Source organism: Alternaria ventricosa (assembly GCF_023758065.1).
Source record: "Alternaria ventricosa strain BMP 2768 chromosome Unknown scaffold_24, whole genome shotgun sequence".
Lineage (NCBI taxonomy): Eukaryota > Fungi > Ascomycota > Dothideomycetes > Pleosporales > Pleosporaceae > Alternaria > Alternaria ventricosa.
Genome location: NW_026055704.1, coordinates 319171 through 336209, shown reverse-complemented (window position 1 = coordinate 336209; position 17039 = coordinate 319171). Strand labels below are relative to the sequence as shown.

At 52.6% G+C, this 17039-nt stretch overlaps 5 protein-coding genes across 5 annotated transcripts; 4 read left to right on the top strand and 1 right to left on the bottom strand.

Annotated features, from left to right (window-relative positions):
* Nucleotides 1–221: 221 nt before the first annotated feature.
* Nucleotides 222–1204, top strand: J4E93_009827 (uncharacterized protein; the record flags this gene model as incomplete). Its single annotated transcript, XM_049347716.1, has 2 exons — nt 222–330; nt 381–1204. The coding sequence occupies 2 exons, from the start codon at nt 222–224 to the stop codon at nt 1202–1204; spliced, it is 933 nt and encodes a 310-aa protein (XP_049195217.1).
* Nucleotides 1205–1373: 169 nt separating this feature from the next.
* On the bottom strand, nt 1374–2189 carry J4E93_009826 (uncharacterized protein; the record flags this gene model as incomplete). Its single annotated transcript, XM_049347715.1, has 2 exons — nt 1374–2069; nt 2124–2189. 2 exons carry the CDS (start codon nt 2187–2189, stop codon nt 1374–1376), a joined length of 762 nt encoding a protein of 253 aa, XP_049195216.1.
* Nucleotides 2190–5164: 2975 nt separating this feature from the next.
* J4E93_009825 (uncharacterized protein) lies at nt 5165–6642 on the top strand (the record flags this gene model as incomplete). Its single annotated transcript, XM_049347714.1, has 3 exons — nt 5165–5391; nt 5446–5836; nt 6091–6642. 3 exons carry the CDS (start codon nt 5165–5167, stop codon nt 6640–6642), a joined length of 1170 nt encoding a protein of 389 aa, XP_049195215.1.
* A 455-nt stretch (nt 6643–7097) lies between these two features.
* J4E93_009824 (uncharacterized protein) lies at nt 7098–11078 on the top strand (the record flags this gene model as incomplete). The annotated part of the gene is made up of 3 exons (XM_049347713.1): nt 7098–9502; nt 9556–10453; nt 10665–11078. The coding sequence occupies 3 exons, from the start codon at nt 7098–7100 to the stop codon at nt 11076–11078; spliced, it is 3717 nt and encodes a 1238-aa protein (XP_049195214.1).
* Nucleotides 11079–14093: 3015 nt separating this feature from the next.
* J4E93_009823 (uncharacterized protein) lies at nt 14094–16951 on the top strand (the record flags this gene model as incomplete). The annotated part of the gene is made up of 2 exons (XM_049347712.1): nt 14094–15497; nt 15629–16951. 2 exons carry the CDS (start codon nt 14094–14096, stop codon nt 16949–16951), a joined length of 2727 nt encoding a protein of 908 aa, XP_049195213.1.
* Between the last annotated feature and the right edge of the window lie 88 nt (nt 16952–17039).

Genomic DNA, 17039 nt, shown 5'->3' with positions numbered 1-17039 from the left:
AGACTGAGTCGTGCGGCGTACCTGACAGCTGGTAGCTTGCGATCTGCACTGCGCGATGCTTGAACGACTCAGGATGGCTGGTTCCGGGGGTTGTGCTACGGTGCCTGGGTCTGGCTTCAGCGCTCAAGTCGTGGAGTGGAGTCATTGACAGGGCCGTGTATGTATATAACGCGTCGTCTTGATGAGATATTTGTTGTTGAGGATCACGACATCTCATCATCATGAAGCTCTCTACCTTTGCCGTTGCCGCTCTCGCCGCACCCTTCGTTCAGGCTGCCCCAACTGACATTCGGGAACTCGCCAACAGGCAGACAAAACCCAAAGAACTCAGTATGATATACCAGCTGTATGCGACATGATCGCTCGCTCACCATCACCAGTCCAACCCGAGTTCTACCCAGTCCTCCAACGATACACCAGATACGCCGTCGCCTCCCTCGCCACCTTCGTCTATGGCTTCGGAACCTGCAAAAGCCCTCCCTTTGGCTCAAAACTCGTCCGAAAAGTCGTGTCCGACATCGTAAACGACACCCAAGTCGCCGTCTTCCAAGATGACGCCGCCAAGGAATTCATCGTCTCCTTCGCTGGTTCATCTTCACTCCAGGATTTCGGAACAGACTTCAACTTCTTCTTCATGCCGTTTGATTCTGCACCTGGCTGCACGGGGTGCCAAGCCCATGGAGGCGTTCTGAAAGGATGGCGATCCGTCCAGGCTGGTGTTATCCAGGCCCTTGCCGAACTACGTGCTGAGCAGCCGTCCTACTCCACCATCATCACCGGTCACAGCCTAGGAGGTGGTCTGGCAAGCATCGCGTACACTGATCTCAAAGCAAACGGCGTACCAATCAAAATCGCATACACCATGGGCTCGCTGCGCGTCGGCAACCAACAGTACGCCGACTACACTGACAAGCTGTCTGGCGCGAGCGACACCCAACTCGGCACTCTCATCCGTATCACGCATCGGATCGACGGTGTGCCCGGCTTACCGCTCACCCCCATGGGTTTCGTACATACGCGCACTGAGATCTATGAGCAAGACACCTTACCCATTCTAGGTACTCAGAGTGCTGGGACAACGTACCGCTGCTTTGGTCAGGAAGCCCCGGATTGCAACAAGGGAACTGCTACGGGCTTTATCAACCAGGATCATTTGGTGTATACTGAGATCAACATGACGGATGGGGCGCAATGTAACAACTGATAGTTTGATGGTCGGAAGGAGAGGGATGACGATATTCATGATGATGCATGCTTGTAATGTACGTTTAGTTTTGTTTCTACCAATACAATACACTATTGTACTAGGACCGAGAGTTCCCATTCATTATGTTTGTTCTGACTCCCTAATAAGTACGCTCAAATGCCCAGACTTATAGGTTCCTCAGTCTGGCCCGAGTAATAATCGACTGATCTAGCGTAGCCATGATAGCTCGCCCATCGGCATCTGCCTGAAGCGCCTCACACGCCATGCTCAACGGAAAACCAGCTGATGAGATACCATACAGCATGAAGTCTTCCTGTAGCAGATACTCCATGCTCTTGTATGTGCAAGTACTGAGCTCAAGGCACTCCTCCCGCAACGCTTCGGGATTGTATGCCGCATCATCATGCACTACATGCTTCAATTCCGGAAACCGGTTCAACAGGCCCTGAATCTCCTTGAGGCAGAGGAGCTGGAAAGCCCAGAAGTAGACGAATACGTTTGCGATGCCGAGGCTTGGGTACCAGAGCGACTCGTAGGTGCCGCCGAGATCGTGCTCTACGCTTTGTCGACAGGAGATTGGTTCTAGGGTGTTTGCTAGAAAGCCGCTGTGCCAGTTTTTGAGTTGGGCTATGCTTCCCATGAGTTTGGTTATGAGTTGGTTGGCTGCCCCAGCCGTGCCAACGGCAGCGGCGTCGGGGGAAGAAGGCAGTACGACGTCGATCTTCTCCAGGAGACCAGGAATGTGTGCTGCGACTCCCAAGAGACTTTGTAATGGGGCACCTTTGTGATGCTGGAAGGGGAGTGTAAGCCAGGATCCATCTGCGAAGAACGTCGATTTGCGAAGTATGAAGGCTTTGAGCACCTAGGACGTAGACATGTCAGATCATGAAGTTTTCTCATGTGGCGTTGAACTTACTAAAAGTGGTCTGAAGCCCATGAGCATAGTATGCTCAATGCCCGATGCGAAGAGTTCTGGTGGCATGAGTTGAAACATTTTGCTGACGCCTTCCACATGTATCAGCCAACTTGACTCTTGGGTCGGCGACAGCACCTGTCATATGTCATTAGCCTTTGCTTGAACTAAATGCTTTGAAAGACAGCCGGAAAGACCAGTAGACAATCATTTGAGAGATGGACGAGTTTACCTCCTTCAGTGCCAAACACATAACTGCGGCTACCAGCTCGCTCCTGTAAGTGTCTCCCACAGCCGCAAGACTTTCTCCCAAAAGACGGAGACTATCCTCGTATTGCGCGACTACTGCGTTGAGACAGTCTCTACGCTCTCGATAAGCGGTAATAGCAAGTGCCAAAGCGCTCACGGCCGAGTATAAACACTGAGAATACGGTCCAGTCATATCGGCAGTCAGTTCTGGGAGGGCCTTGGCCCAAGAGCCACAAAACCATGAGCATTGTTCAGATGCATGTGTCGCATTACATGGTAGCTCTTGGACGGGGATGAAATTGCGCAAGATCAACGATACTTTCTCTCGTACAATGGAGGGATCTAGAGGATATGAACCATACGAAGGTGGTAAGTCGCTGGACGTGAAGGGCGCCTGCTGGGGAAGTCTAGTCGACTCGTCTTTAGCCTGAGTACAAACCGATTCGGCATCGGAAGGACATTGCGCATCCACTGGGAGAGGAAGCTTTGCCCGCGGAGCCGATTTCGGGCGCGCCCTTGGCTTTACTGCCGTTTTGGTAGCATCGAAGGGTACAAATAAGGCATCCGGGTACCCTTCGCATGTTCGCTTACTGAAAACACATTGAGTGCATGATGGACGCTTGCCATCGCACTGTTTAATAGCGGCCAAGATCAGCATATACACGACGGACCCAAGGAATCATGCTAACATACCTGAAGTTTTCGTTTGCGGCAAGTATCACAGAGATTCTTTTTCCTGACCTTCATGGCGGAGGTACGCGTCCGTGAGGGAACGCGATATGTTACCGCAAGCGGAAGGTATCGATGGGCTTCGGGGTTTTGCTCCCGAATTGAATGGCCTAGAGTGGGGCACTACCATGAAATCTGGTATAGGATGGAAATAGCTAGGGATGCGTTGACGCAACGCGGAGGGTGGCAGCTGAGACAGCGCCCAGCAATGATGTAGGTGCTGTGTTCATCCAATGAGCGGAAAACATGTGGGTCGGGGTTCGCTCCTTCGTTGGGCTTAGCGCTTGCGGCTCCAACGCTACTACCCCGGGTATCGTCCGTCATGTTTCTACACTCTACCAGAACTCATCAAATCATGGAAAAATTCTGTTTTGCTGATTAACGTTGTTGGTCTAGTAATCATTGTACGCTCGCCGATGTGCGAATTGCCCTAGGCCGTATGTCACGATGGCTCCCATTCATGGCGCGGCTTGGTATAAAGCCAACCACTGCGTTCCAGTGTATGGAAGGTTGATATCTGAGTACTGATCTATTACCAACCTACTATTCGACAAACGTGACATATCTCTATCACAATCATGCCGACCTCTACCTTCAAGAACAAAGTCACCATCACCCACATCGGCACCGCTACCGCCATCCTCGACATCGACGGCATCACCTTCCTCACCGACCCCTTTTTCTCTCCCGCTGGCACCGAGTTCAATGGATCCGCAGCCATTCTGAAAGTCCACGAGGACCCAGCTCTAAAGCTAGACCAACTACCCCACATCGACGCCATCCTCCTAAGCCATGAGAACCACCCCGACAACCTCGATGACTTAGGACGTCGACTTGTCGACGGCCGCCACGTCGTAACCACCAACGATGGCGCAAAGAATCTTGCACCGCGTCCGAGTGTCCTCGGGTTCAGTGACTGGCAAGAAAGAGACGTGCGGATTGCAGGTACCACGTTCCACATCACTGCTACGCCCTGTAAGCACTGGCCCGGCCACGAATGCGTCGGCTTCGTCCTTTCCACCGAAAGCTTCGGCGTCGCAGCAGATGGCCGTCCAAACGCAATCTACTTTTCCGGCGACACAGTCTACATTGGAGAGCTCGCGAAGATTGCAGACAAGTACCACATCACTGTCGCTATCATGAACTGCGGTAAAGCGACCTTCTACGAGTTCACTGATGAGGGTAAACCGGGTCAGCCGGGCGATGCTTTACAGATCACTATGGATGGTCGACAAGCGGCTCATCTGCTTAAGGATCTCAAGGCTGATGTGCTGGTGCCTATGCATTATGAGTCGTGGGATCATTTCAAGCAGGGCGGTGATGGGCTTGCAAGGGAGCTTGAGGAGGAGGGTGTTTTGGAGAGGGTGAGGTGGTTGAAGCCTGGGGAGGCTGTTGAGATTAATTGAGCTGTGGGTGGAGTGAGAAGGCTATGATAGTGTGTTCAGAGATGTATTGATAGTCGCTGGGCCTGAAATGCTTGAGCGGTGTTGTATTGTTGGAGCAGCGTAGAACATAGTAGCGACGACAGATAGACCTTCAGTTTATCTTTGCGCATCCAAACCAAATGATGACTAAGAAGTTACGCTCACATCCAAATCGCGTGCCCGAGTAATCGATGATTCAAGCAACTCGCGCATGTATTTCCTTCAGCGCACTACGGCATTCATCACATATTTTTCACCCAAATCCCGCATCCTCTCGTGATCAGCAACGCAACCCAACGAGAAATCTCTGCACTCTCTCACAATTTCTTCCAGCGAGCAGAACGCCGACATCTGTATGTATCCAAAGCTCAGTGGGTCGGCATTTGATACCACAATCAGCCTAGCGCCACTATCATCTAGACCAGAACTTGGCTCAACTTCGGGCAGAATCGTCCTTTAATGCTGATTATCAATCCGTACGAGTTCGCCGATGAGTGAACAAATCTCTCATCTCACACTTGTATGTCCGTGATGGGATAGTATATATAGTATCGAGTATCCTGACAGTCGGTATCACGCATCCGCTAGAACAGCACAAGATCGACACTTTCTACTTGGGAATTTTGAACGAAGAAAGAGAACATGTTTGGAAAAAAGACCACGGACGAGCATGAGGGGAAAGACTCTTCGACAGCAGCAGATCATGGCCAACCGAAACACGAAGATACCGAATCAGCCACCCTCCCATCCTCAAGCACGAGCATCGAGCAACAACCCGACGACGGAACCCCCGCTCAAGAGCCACCAGAAGGCGGTTTGATAGCATGGCTAGCAGTCCTCGCATTCTTCCTCGCAATCATGAACACATGGTACTTCCCCCTCCCCAGCCACCCATCACCCCCCTCTAACCACAACCTTTACAGGGGCATGATAATCTCCTTCGGCGTCTTCCAAACCTACTACGTAACCACCCTCCACCAAACCCGTTCCACAATCGCCTGGATAGGTTCCCTCGCCGTCTTCCTCCTCTTCTTCACCGGCATCATCAGCGGGCGCCTCACAGACGCCGGGTTTTACCGCTCTGTTACCTGCACGGGCGCTTTCCTCGTCGTGCTAGGCACATTCATGACATCCCTGTCCGAAACGTACTGGCAAGTTCTGCTCGCGCAAGGCATTTGCACGGGCCTGGGGAACGGGTGTTTGCTCACGCCCATGTCGACGCTTGTTACGAGTTATTTTAAGAGGAGGTTGCCGTTGGTGACGGGGATTGCGGCGTGTGGGAGTGTGACGGGCGGGTTGGTGTATCCGTCTATGGTGAGGACTTTGCTCCCGAGTGTGGGGTTTGGGTGGACGTTGAGGGCGATTGGGTTTATTCAGTTGGGGACGTTTGCGGTGGCGTTGGGGTGTGGGAGGATGAGGGAGGTGGTGAGGAAGAAGGGGCCGTTGTTGGATATGAGTGTGTTTAGGGAGACGGCGTTTAATTTGTTGCTTGTGGGGTCTTTTCTGGTAAGTTGTGTTTGGTCTGCCAGTTCCAGATGGTATGGACCCGTTTACTGACAGATTTGCAGGCTTTCCTGGGCGTCTTCTTCCCGTTCTTCTTCCTCAGCTCGTACGCGCGAGAGAAGCGGGGGATGTCGTATACCGAATCGCTCAACCTCACCTTGGTTCTTAACGGCATCGGGTTTGCGGGTCGACTGCTACCCAGCCTGATCGCCCGATACTGCGGCACGATGAATGTCTACATCACATTCATCTTCTGCTCTGCAGTCTGCATGTATACCTGGGTCCCGGTACACTCGACTCCCGGGCTCTACGTGTGGACAGCTTTCTACAGTCTTTCTGTGGGTGGAGTTCAGTCACTCTCCCTGGCCATCGTCCCTATCATTATCTCGGATACATCGAAGATGGGTGCTTCGTTTGGCATTGTATTTGCGGCTATTGGAGTTGGCGCATTGATAGGCTCGCCTGTCTGTGGTGCTATCATCACGTCGAGTGGAGGCTCGTATACTGGTGCGCAAGCCTTCTCGGGGAGTGTGTTGGTTGCTGGAGGACTGATCATACTGGCTGCGCGCGAAGCGAAGAGGCGGCAGAAACAGGAAGACGTTTGGGTGAAGATGTGAGAACCTCACACTGGATCTTTGAGGCTCGTTATTCATTTGGTGTTTTGGTGTATTTAGACTTGTTGCGCATTGCCAATCACATGGTATGTTTTCTCTCGAACCGTGCCGCTGTCATGGCCATCCTGCGAAGCAGATCCTGGATCGACCCCTTTGGTGTTTTGGTTGTAGTGGTGCATCGCTGCCCACAGCAAATGTTCTGATATCGTGCTGTCGAGACGAGGTCTGTGTTCGATGAAGATAGATGGGGACCCTGAGTTCCACGTGCGGTAGATCCTGTGATAGCGCGTTGTTGTTTACGCGTGGCCCACGTGTCAGACGCCCCGCTTTTACCCTTTGCCCTAGCAACATCAACTGTGCCGGCCGCCTAATTTGGTAACAACACGAGGGGCACTTCCATCGCGACAAGTGAGACACCTCGCGATAAGACTATCGGAGTGACACGACGACACCAGTCCATGCATAGTAGTCAGCGGAGACACCGTGCGCCGTTCCGACCGATCGACACCCTTTCCTCCGCCCTGAAGCCCGCTCTCAAAACCCCAGCGGCCACCGCCCACGCCTACACGTCAGACGATAGCGACTACCCTCTCGAACAGTCGACCTCTCTACTCGGCGACTCGAGCAATCTCTTTGACGACATCGAGAGCCCAGCGAGCCATCCCACACAGAAGGAAGTCCTTCGGTCCCGCCTCAAGATGGTGCGTGAGCGAGAGCCTCCCATGGCCCAACCGCCACGCGATGGAAACGCACCCCCGCCTAAGCCTCTACAAGACCTACGAAACCCGGCTCCACAGTTTGGCGAGACGAGCCCGCTGAGGAACCCGCTGAAGAAGGACCGGAGCGAGCAGTTTGCACACCTCTTCAACAAACCCAAGCCAGGCCAGATGCGGCCCGAACACAGCCAGACGACGAAGCTACCGTCTCAATACTCGGCGCCTTCTAGGCCGTCACAGAGCTCAGCCTCAAGTGGTAGCAGGGATACACTCAACCGACCTTTCAAAGTCCCCTCCGCACAGTCAGGTTCGCGCTACAGCACAGCGTCTGCCTCATCTACCGGTTCCGACATCTTTGAAATCGATGCCTCGCAGTTCCAGCCCCGCCCGTCTCAAGGCGCCTCCGTGCCCATCCCACGGCCACACAACCCAGCACCAAAGACCAGCCATCCTCCCCCGCGACCGATTTACTCGTCCATGGGCCACGCTGATGGCTTTCAACCGTTGAACAAGGGCATGCACAACCCGCTACAACAGGCGCGTCAGACAATCATATTGGACGATGAAGACAACTTCGACCCAGACGCGGCTATTCGAGCCGAGGGTGGACGGTTCGGCGAGCCCGACCCGTACGCGTATGTCGACTCTGGTGCGGCAAGCGAGAACATCAAAGCGCTGCTTGAGGGTGCTTTCGAGGAAGACGAGAAGATTCCCAGGACGCGACTTCGTAAGAAGAAGAAGCAGCAAGAGGATGACGCTGGCAATTCCCTGGCGGACCGACTACAAGCGCTCGCCGTTAAGGACGAAGAGGCCAAGGCAGAGGCTGAACCAGAAGAGGAAGAGGAAGAAGACGATGGAACGGTCGAAGGCCTCAAGGTGAAGCTTCTGCCTCATCAAGTCGACGGTGTCGCTTGGATGATCGAGAAGGAGACCGGAAACCACAACAAGAAGGCCAAGCTGCCCAAGGGCGGTATCTTGGCGGATGATATGGGTCTGGGAAAGACCGTGCAATCCCTCGCCCTCATTCTTTCCAACCCTCGCCCGGAGAAGGGCGTTGAGCCCGAGAACAAGAAGAACAAGATTTCCGACTCCACCGGTAAAGGCACTCTTGTCATCGCTCCTCTGGCTCTGATCAAGCAGTGGGAGGCTGAGATCAAGAGCAAGGTCACCAAGTCGCACGCCCTCAAAGTGCTCGTACACCATGGCCCCAACCGTACAGAGTCCGCTGAGAAGCTGAAGCAGTACGACGTTGTTATCACTACTTTCAACAGCCTGGCCACCGACTTCGCGAAGTGTGGTGATGGCCCTGATGGTCTGAAGAAGGGCTGCTTCGCCGTCTCGTGGTACCGCATCATGCTGGACGAGGCACATACCATCAAGAACCGCACAACGAAGATGGCAAAGGCTTGCTACGAGCTTCGTTCGCATTACCGATGGTGTCTTACCGGTACACCAATGCAGAACAACATCGACGAGCTACAGAGTCTGATCAAGTTCCTCCGCATCCAACCGTACTGTGAGCTCTCTTCTTGGAAGGAGTCCATCGCGCAGCCAATGAAGAACGGTCGCGGCAATCTCGCCATGAAGCGACTCCAAGTCTTCTTGCGTGCTTTCATGAAACGTCGTACGAAGGACGTCTTGCGAAAGGAGGGTGCGTTGAACTTTGGCGGTAAAGCCAAGGAGGGCGAGGAGAGGCCGGCCTTCCACATCGTTGCGCGCAACGTCGAGACTATCATAGGAGAGTTCACGACCAAGGAGCGCATCTTCTACGACCGCTTACGAGACCGCACACAAGCCCGTCTTGATGAGATGATGGGCGGCGAAAAGCAAGATTATATTGGAGCGTTGGTGTTGCTACTTCGTCTGCGCCAGGCTTGCAATCATCCCAACCTGACGAAGAGCAACGTCAAGGATGATAAGGATGCTTTGACAACCGGCTCGAAGTCAAACGCTGCAGCTGGTCTTCAAACCCCTCGAAAGGCAGCCAAGGACGACGCCGATGACCTCGCAGATCTTTTGGGCGGCCTCAGCGTTGCGACTAAGCGCTGTGACATCTGTCAAAACACACTTAACAGTGATAATACAGCTGCTGGCGGAGTACGTTGTACAGAGTGCGAAGAGGATCTTAACGGGTCTGTCAAGAAGAAGTAAGTCAATGTCAAGCGAAGACCCAATCACGCCGTATACTAACAATTAATAGGCACAAGTCGAAGAAACACCGCAAACACAAGCACAAAGATGGCAAGAGCAAGAAGCACCGGCAACCAAAGCCAGTCTTGGACTCCGATGACGAAGAAGAGGCCCCACAATCGACCACCGCAAAGCATTCTCGCAACCGTCGCGTCGTTGTCGACAGTGACGACGAAGAAGAGGAAGGCGAGTGGCTCGTCCCGGAAGATCAACAGCAGGCTGAAGACCTGGGCAAGGCTGGCGGTACCGACGATGAAAACGCAGAAGGTGGTGGCGATACTCTTGCTACCGTAGACTCAGACGCATCCGAGACTGAAGACGAGAGCAGGAGCAACCTTGACTCATTCGTCGTTCACGATACCGACAGCGAGGACGGCGCGCCTGTTTCTCGTAAAAAGCTAGCGAAGAAGCCGCAAAAGCCGTCGAAGGTCATTAGTCTTGACTCTGATGACGAGGAGGCTGACAGCGAGAGCGAGAATGGCAGCGGCAGCGATAGTGGTTCAGACGACTCCGCAACCGACTCCGAAGATGACAACTCAGATTCCGACCCCGAAGCCTCAGACTCCTCAACCTCAGAAGCCTCCTACAACGCCTCCGACCTCGTCCCCTCCACCAAAATCCGCCAACTCCTCGCCATCCTCGAAAAAGAAACCGGCGAGCACAAAGTCATCGTCTTCTCACAATTCACATCCATGCTCGACCTTATCGAACCCTTCCTCAAGCGCGCAGGCTACAACTTCACCCGCTACGATGGCAGCATGCGCAACGACCTCCGCGAAGCCAGTTTACAGAAGCTGCGCGAGGATAAGCGCACGCGTGTTCTGCTGTGTAGTTTGAAGTGCGGGAGTCTGGGGCTTAATCTCACGGCTGCGAGTCGGGTGGTTATTATGGAGCCGTTTTGGAATCCGGTATGTATCCCCACACCTGGGTGGGTGGGGGAGGCGGCGGGGAGGCGGCGGGGAGGAGGAGGGGTGGTGGTGGAAGTTCCCATCAACACCCCTTCTCATCCTCTCATCCTTTCTTCCTCTTCTTCCCCCGTTCCCCTCTACCCCCCATCCCTCATTCCACTGTTCCTCGCACCCCCCTCAAAGCCCAGCTGCTAACTTACAAATCCAACAGTTCGTAGAAGAACAAGCCATAGACCGCGTCCACCGCCTCAACCAAACCGTCGACGTAACCGTCTACCGCCTCTCCATCCACAACTCCGTCGAAGAACGCATCCTCGAGCTGCAGGAAGCCAAGCGTAAACTCGCCAACGCGGCTATCGAAGGCGGTAAAGCCATCAAGAATTTGACAATGAAGGATATGATGGCGTTGTTTAGTCGGGAGAGCGAGTATGATCGCAGGCATGATGATGATGCTAAGGATATGGAGTTGTATGGCAGGAGGAAGGTTTTGGATGGGGAGGGGGATGGGGAGAGGGGGGAGGTGGTGGTGGAGGCGGGGAGGAGGAGGAAGGCGGGGAGTTTGGGGTTTAAGGCGGTTAAGAGGACGGAGAGGAGGGATGAGGGGGGTGCTTATGGACGGCGTTGAGGGGGGCCGAGGGGAAGATGAAGGGTGGTGTTTTGCTGGCCTGTTTGGATGGTGGTGACGGAGTTTTGTTATGACATGGTGTTCACGATACGATGTGACATGAGGAGTCGTTCTTGGACTTTCTTCTCGGTGGATTAGACAACGGGCTTTGGATGAAGTGTATGTTCATGACTTGCGATCTGCAATGATTGCGATGAGATCCAGAAACCTCTCAATCTTTACTCCATCATCTTGAGTTCATCGACAGTCTTCTATTCCTGGCAGAACAGCATGCAGTTTGAGTTACTAATTGAGGCACTAAGCTTCCAGGATATTGCCATAAGATACCCGTTTGTCATTTCGTGTGCCCGAGGTTCTCCCGAATGCCTTACATCCGCCTTTCTACCTTGTTGCTCCGCAGAGTCGTATGACATCGGCAGTGGAACAATATTAGTATGAGAAGCTATGTAACTTGTATGTCCCCATTGACGAACTTCAAACCCTTGTTGTCAGATGATAACAATCTCTTCTTCCGGCATCTTGCTGAGGATGTCTGGCTTCGTTTCAAACCGCAACTGCGTAGCTGCTATCCGTTCGTATCGTGAGCAAGGGAGACAATAAAGCAGGAGCCCATGAAGAAGGTAGTCGCCACCGGTGGTCTGTTGACTGCACACAAGTGCGAAATGGGCTGTCGATGGTTCTTCAAACCCTCTATGCTCGTACCAGTCGAAAAAGATGGATGTCATCGCTGACGATAGTTTGACCATTTCTTTGGGCTTGCCAGAGTTTCCAGCTATCGATATCGTGGAGCCGTCAATCTTCCAGGGCCGCGTCCTGTTTCCAGTGTTGTAATTAAGGATCCAATCCAAGGTCGCCATGTGTGCTCGTAGTGTAATACTGCCGTCAATAACCTGGCCAAACTCATCTGCCGGATTGGCTAAAGTCATCTCGTAATTGACAACAGTAGCTTTGTGGTGGATGTCTCCACTGAGATCTGGCCAAACGGGAATTCCCCTTGTCGACGCCCAACTCCAGGAGGGCGCCACATATGTCTCTGAGTGGAAAGTATATGGCCACGAAAAGTTCCACAAGAGACCATTAGGTAGGGAATCACTCCACATACCCGCCAAATAATCGCACTTTACTCGCTTGTGAACCTTTGATGCGATTCCCGACAACGCGACCAGCCTGTCCCTTTCAAATGTGAGGCCACATACTGTGTATCTGAATACAAGATGCTGCCAATCGAGTAGAAGATCGTGTTGGTCTCTAGCTTGGCTCGCGCAGTGCAACAGCTTTAGTCTACTCTGTTTCTTGTGAGGGTCTTCTTCTTCTGGCAGTTGGCCATTAGGATGAGTTTCAGAAGCTTGAAACTCCCTACATTCCCAGATGGCTTGTTTTGGTGACATGTGGACGATACGAGGTGACAGGATCCGTTCTTGCAATACCCACGCTCTCCTATTCGGTGGTGAATATTCCACCTCGTTCCACCAAGTGTTTTTCTCGGTCAGCGCAAACTTCATTACCTCGCTACTCTCTTCCGGTCGTATATGAATCCAGTCTCGAAAACGTGAGCCGTTCCGATCAGTAAATAGACCCGAATGATTCTCCTCTGGAATATTTGCAGAGATATTGAGCCAGCTATTGGCGTAGATCTTTCCCATCAAGCCCGATTCATTCTTCCAGTCTTGGTCGTCGTCTTGGATGATGCACATACAATCTATCCAAATAAGGCGTACACCCAGGCGCCACGTCAAACTTGCCATGTCTCGAAAGATTGGTTTCAAACTCGATACCTCGATGCCATGGTGAAATGACTTGAGCGAATCAGTCGTCAATTGTAACTTCTGAGTTCCAGTGGGACCCCAGCAATGACTAAGAGTAAGATAACGACTGTATTGCAGTTGTGAACGATCTCGCAGATGAACTCTCAGATTGCCAGACATGTCGCTGATCTCCAGCAAGCGCGTTGGCAACCACAATTCTTCACGTCCCTCGTTGCAGACATTATGGTGCTTTGTACACCTCTTGACCCACTCAGCAATCTGCGATATAGTTTCAGCTGAGCCTGTGTTGTCAGAAAGGGCTGTTGACGGAACCCTCGTTTCTCGATACGACGAGTCGTGAGAACTTATCGATATGACATCAAAAGTCCTCACATGGGGTGAGGGGTCACATGCAGCGGCCATCGAGTTGTCGGAAGGGTCGCGATGATCGAGATAAATATAAAAGTCCATGGAATTCTTTCCATTTTGGTGTGCAAGCGGCCCCCAAAATAGGTTCCAGGTAGTAAGCGCAGAAGTTGAATGAGGATCGAACAGGTATTTCCGTCTATCAATTTCTTCTACGATGTGGGAGCAGATGAAACAACCACTGGTCGCAGAACGAGAAAGACTTGCATGCGAAGAGTGATGATCAAAGGTGCGTCCCTCAGTCAGGTTTAGCATCCTTTTGAAGGTATCTTCGCAGACGCTGCATAGCATGCTGAAGATAGATGGGATATACACGCTCTTTGAAGTCTTGCGAGGAGTCGTGACGAGGAGGTCGATCGTATTGTGAAGGGAGCGATGGATTCCGTGCGCAATGTCTGATCGTAACAACGTATTTTATCGTGTCTGGCACCACCTCAAAAGAACGCATTGGCGCGAGATCCAACGCCAAAACAAAGAACGATGTCGAACTGATTCATAGACCGATGATTGCAGTCGAAGAGATCATCGCGCAATGATCGTGACCGGTGAACAGTGCGGGGAAGAAGTGAGGCTAACCCGATTGCGGACGCGACGGCAGTCACGACTGGATGGAGATCATGCTTGGCCTGCCACACCATGCATAGTAATCTTGTGTATCTCGAAACATCCATCGCATTCGCCCGTGAAACATATGATGCCTGGTGGCTCTCTCAACATGCAGCTGCCTACGTGGTTGCGCAGGACTCGGTTGCGCAGGATGGGGAGGCTGATGACAGCTCCTGGCCTCCATATCTAGCTTTGGCTGTCAGCAACTCGCTCGAACCTGGCATCTCCAGAGTACACAATGTCGTCCTTCACCCTGACGCCGATCGTTCAACAGGCGGTCGAGCATCGCCTCGAAGAGCTCAAACGCACCAAGAAGTCTTTCGAGCGACGATACCTCTCTGAAGCGGCGGAGTCTGACCAGCTAAGTGTCATCGCACGTCTCGGTAGACTGCTGGACGAAGTGAAGATTCTGGAGCCAAAGCTCGACGAAGAGGACGGCGAATGGTTGACAGAGACCATCCAGCGATGCATCGAACAAGCCCAAGATGACAATGCGATCTCCGAAAAAAAGCTATTGAGGCTTGAGAAGAGCTTGCGCGATAGGTTGGGCAGATTTCGCAACCGCATGGAGGTGTCGTGTCTACACGCACAGCTCATCAAGGAGGCTACAAACGCGGCTAAGATCGAAACGGCGGCTACTAAGCTTGAGGCTGTAGCACTGGACGACGATGACTTCGAAGTAGTCGATAACGAAAGCGAAGAAGTTCTCGAGAAGTTTGAGAAAGCCTGTTCCCAGCCTACCAACGTGAACAGCCAGTCGATCGAGACCTATCTTTCGAGCTTGTTCACCTCCGAAGACGAACACCTACAATCGATCCGAGACGCAATGAAAGCATACGGAGAGGATTTGAGTAGCGGAGAAATCGAGATAGATGAGGATTGCTTGGCGTGGATAATGACGGACTTGACGAAGTCGGAACGACTCAGCCCCGAGCGGAAAGGTACCCTCGCAGGGTATCTGCAGTCGCCCGATGCATTACGAGAGCTTGTCGCGACCTTGAACATGATAAGCTATCGCGACTGGAACTATAGAAACGCGGAGGCAGGCTTGCCAGTCGATGTACGCAAAACGAGGAGCGGCCAGGATTACGTTCACGTCGAGGTAGACATTATCGACATGTTGTTTCAGCATTGCTGTGCGATCGGGTGGGCCGTGAAGCTGAACGTGTGTCTGAAAGACTTCGTCCACGATTCGGGTCTGTTTCGCTGTGCTCCGTTGACAGAAGCGGAGCTCGACAAACGTGCTTTCTTTTTCGATACACCTCGTCCTGCACCAGCCATGGGTACTGCATGTGGGGGTTATCTGTCGCCACCACCGCCACCCTTACCTTGCATGTTCCAATCAATACCTCCTCCTCCCCCTGATCTACCTCTGTACAACAGCAGAAAGGGTAGTCGAAAGAAGAAGAGGAATAAGGATATGTATCCGAGAATGCCCATGGCACCTCCACAGCCACCGTCAGTTGCGCCTATGGGCGTAGAAAGTCTTCGAAAAGACAACTACGAACAGCACTTCTTCATGTCGCGTCTCCCCCAGCACGACGGCGAAGTACCCAAGATCGTATCCTCTGAAGACGTCCAGGCAAGATTGATCAAGACCTTGGCTGTGGAATGCAAGCTTCGAAACGCTTTTGATGGCAAGGTGTGTGCTACAACTCTGGAGTTCGACTCAGTGGCCTCCACAGTTCCCCATCAAACCATCAGCACCGCATTGAGGTTTCTTGGCGTCCGGAAGTTTTCCTCGAAATTTTCACTCGTGCTCTGGAACCTAAGATGAGCATCCGAAGTTCGGCTAGTGATCCGGAGAGACTCCTGACGCCTGGTAGTGGAGTAGCGGTTGATCATGGCCTAGAGATGTTGTTCAGCGAAGCTGTGCTGTTATTCCTCGATCTTGCCACGCACAAAGCGACGAAGTCGTACATATACCGTCTGTATGACCGCTGCTACTTTGTCGGTACTGCGATCCAGGTCAAGAGTGTCGAGCAAGAAGCTGCCCGCTTCTCTGATATCATGGGACTGAAGCTGCGCAATGCCTCGTCCATTGGCGGACTCTCCATCGGACTTTTGACCATGGGCTTGCAGGGGTCATTGTGTCTCGATAAGAGCCGGGAATTAGGCGTGGATGAGACCAAAGTCGCACTATACGCAACCCACGTGGAAGCTAGGCTCAAAATATGCTCAACCGTACTGGAGTGGATTCGCGAATGGAACGACACTGTCGGTACCTACGCAGCACAGCTCTTCGGGCCTCTCGCCAATGTGTTCGACGCAGCACATCGCGATGCCGTCAAGTCAGCTTATAGACGTATCCACTCTATCGTACTTGGTGGTAGCGACTTGACCACGTACGTTGCGAAGATGCTCAAGCCCCATCTGACATGTGGTCTAGAGCGTATGTCTTTTGATCTTGAGCCCATCATCTACCTCCCGCAATCTTATGGTGGCCTCGGTGTAAAGACTCCGTTTGTCACTTTAGCATCCGCCGCCAAGATTAGTGAATCTGGTTCCGGAAGGATCGAAGGATATCTCAGCGAAGAGGCTGCCTACTATAAGCAAGCCGCAGACAAATACACTCGGACGTCAGGCTGCCAACGTCAGCAAAGGCTCGAAACGATCTTCAACAACGACCTATCAAGGATGATCTCAGCGCTTGGTCCTGAAGTAACATCCAGCCTTTGTCTCGCAGCCCTTCCGTTCATGACAAAAGCTGAGATGACGGAATATCGTGAACGTACTTTGTATCCGTTGATTTCTGGCGACTTCTGGAGTCCCGTTTTGTTAAAGATGCCCAATCTTCTCTGCCTCTATCATGATCTACTTGGCGAGGACACTGGTCGCATTGAAGAAAGCCAAAGGACCAAGCGAGAGGTACAACGTCTTTCCCGAACGAGGGATCTGAAAGACTGGTACAGGGTGAGCCAGCTGGAAAAATGGACGTTGCAGCTCTATAGCGAAGAGTGCTTTGAAAGGTACGGCGGCCTTGAAATCTGGTGGGCTGAGGGCATGCCCGTGGAAGTCTACAACAGCCTCAGAGGTCACATGTCGGATGACGACGACGACGACGACGATTGTAGTTCAATTGTCTCAATAGTTTAGCCCAGACGCCCAGGCGAGAGGGAATCAGGTGGAGTGATGCCTAGTTCAGTTGCCCGGATGCGACGCGCGCTTCTCTTCTGTCGATACC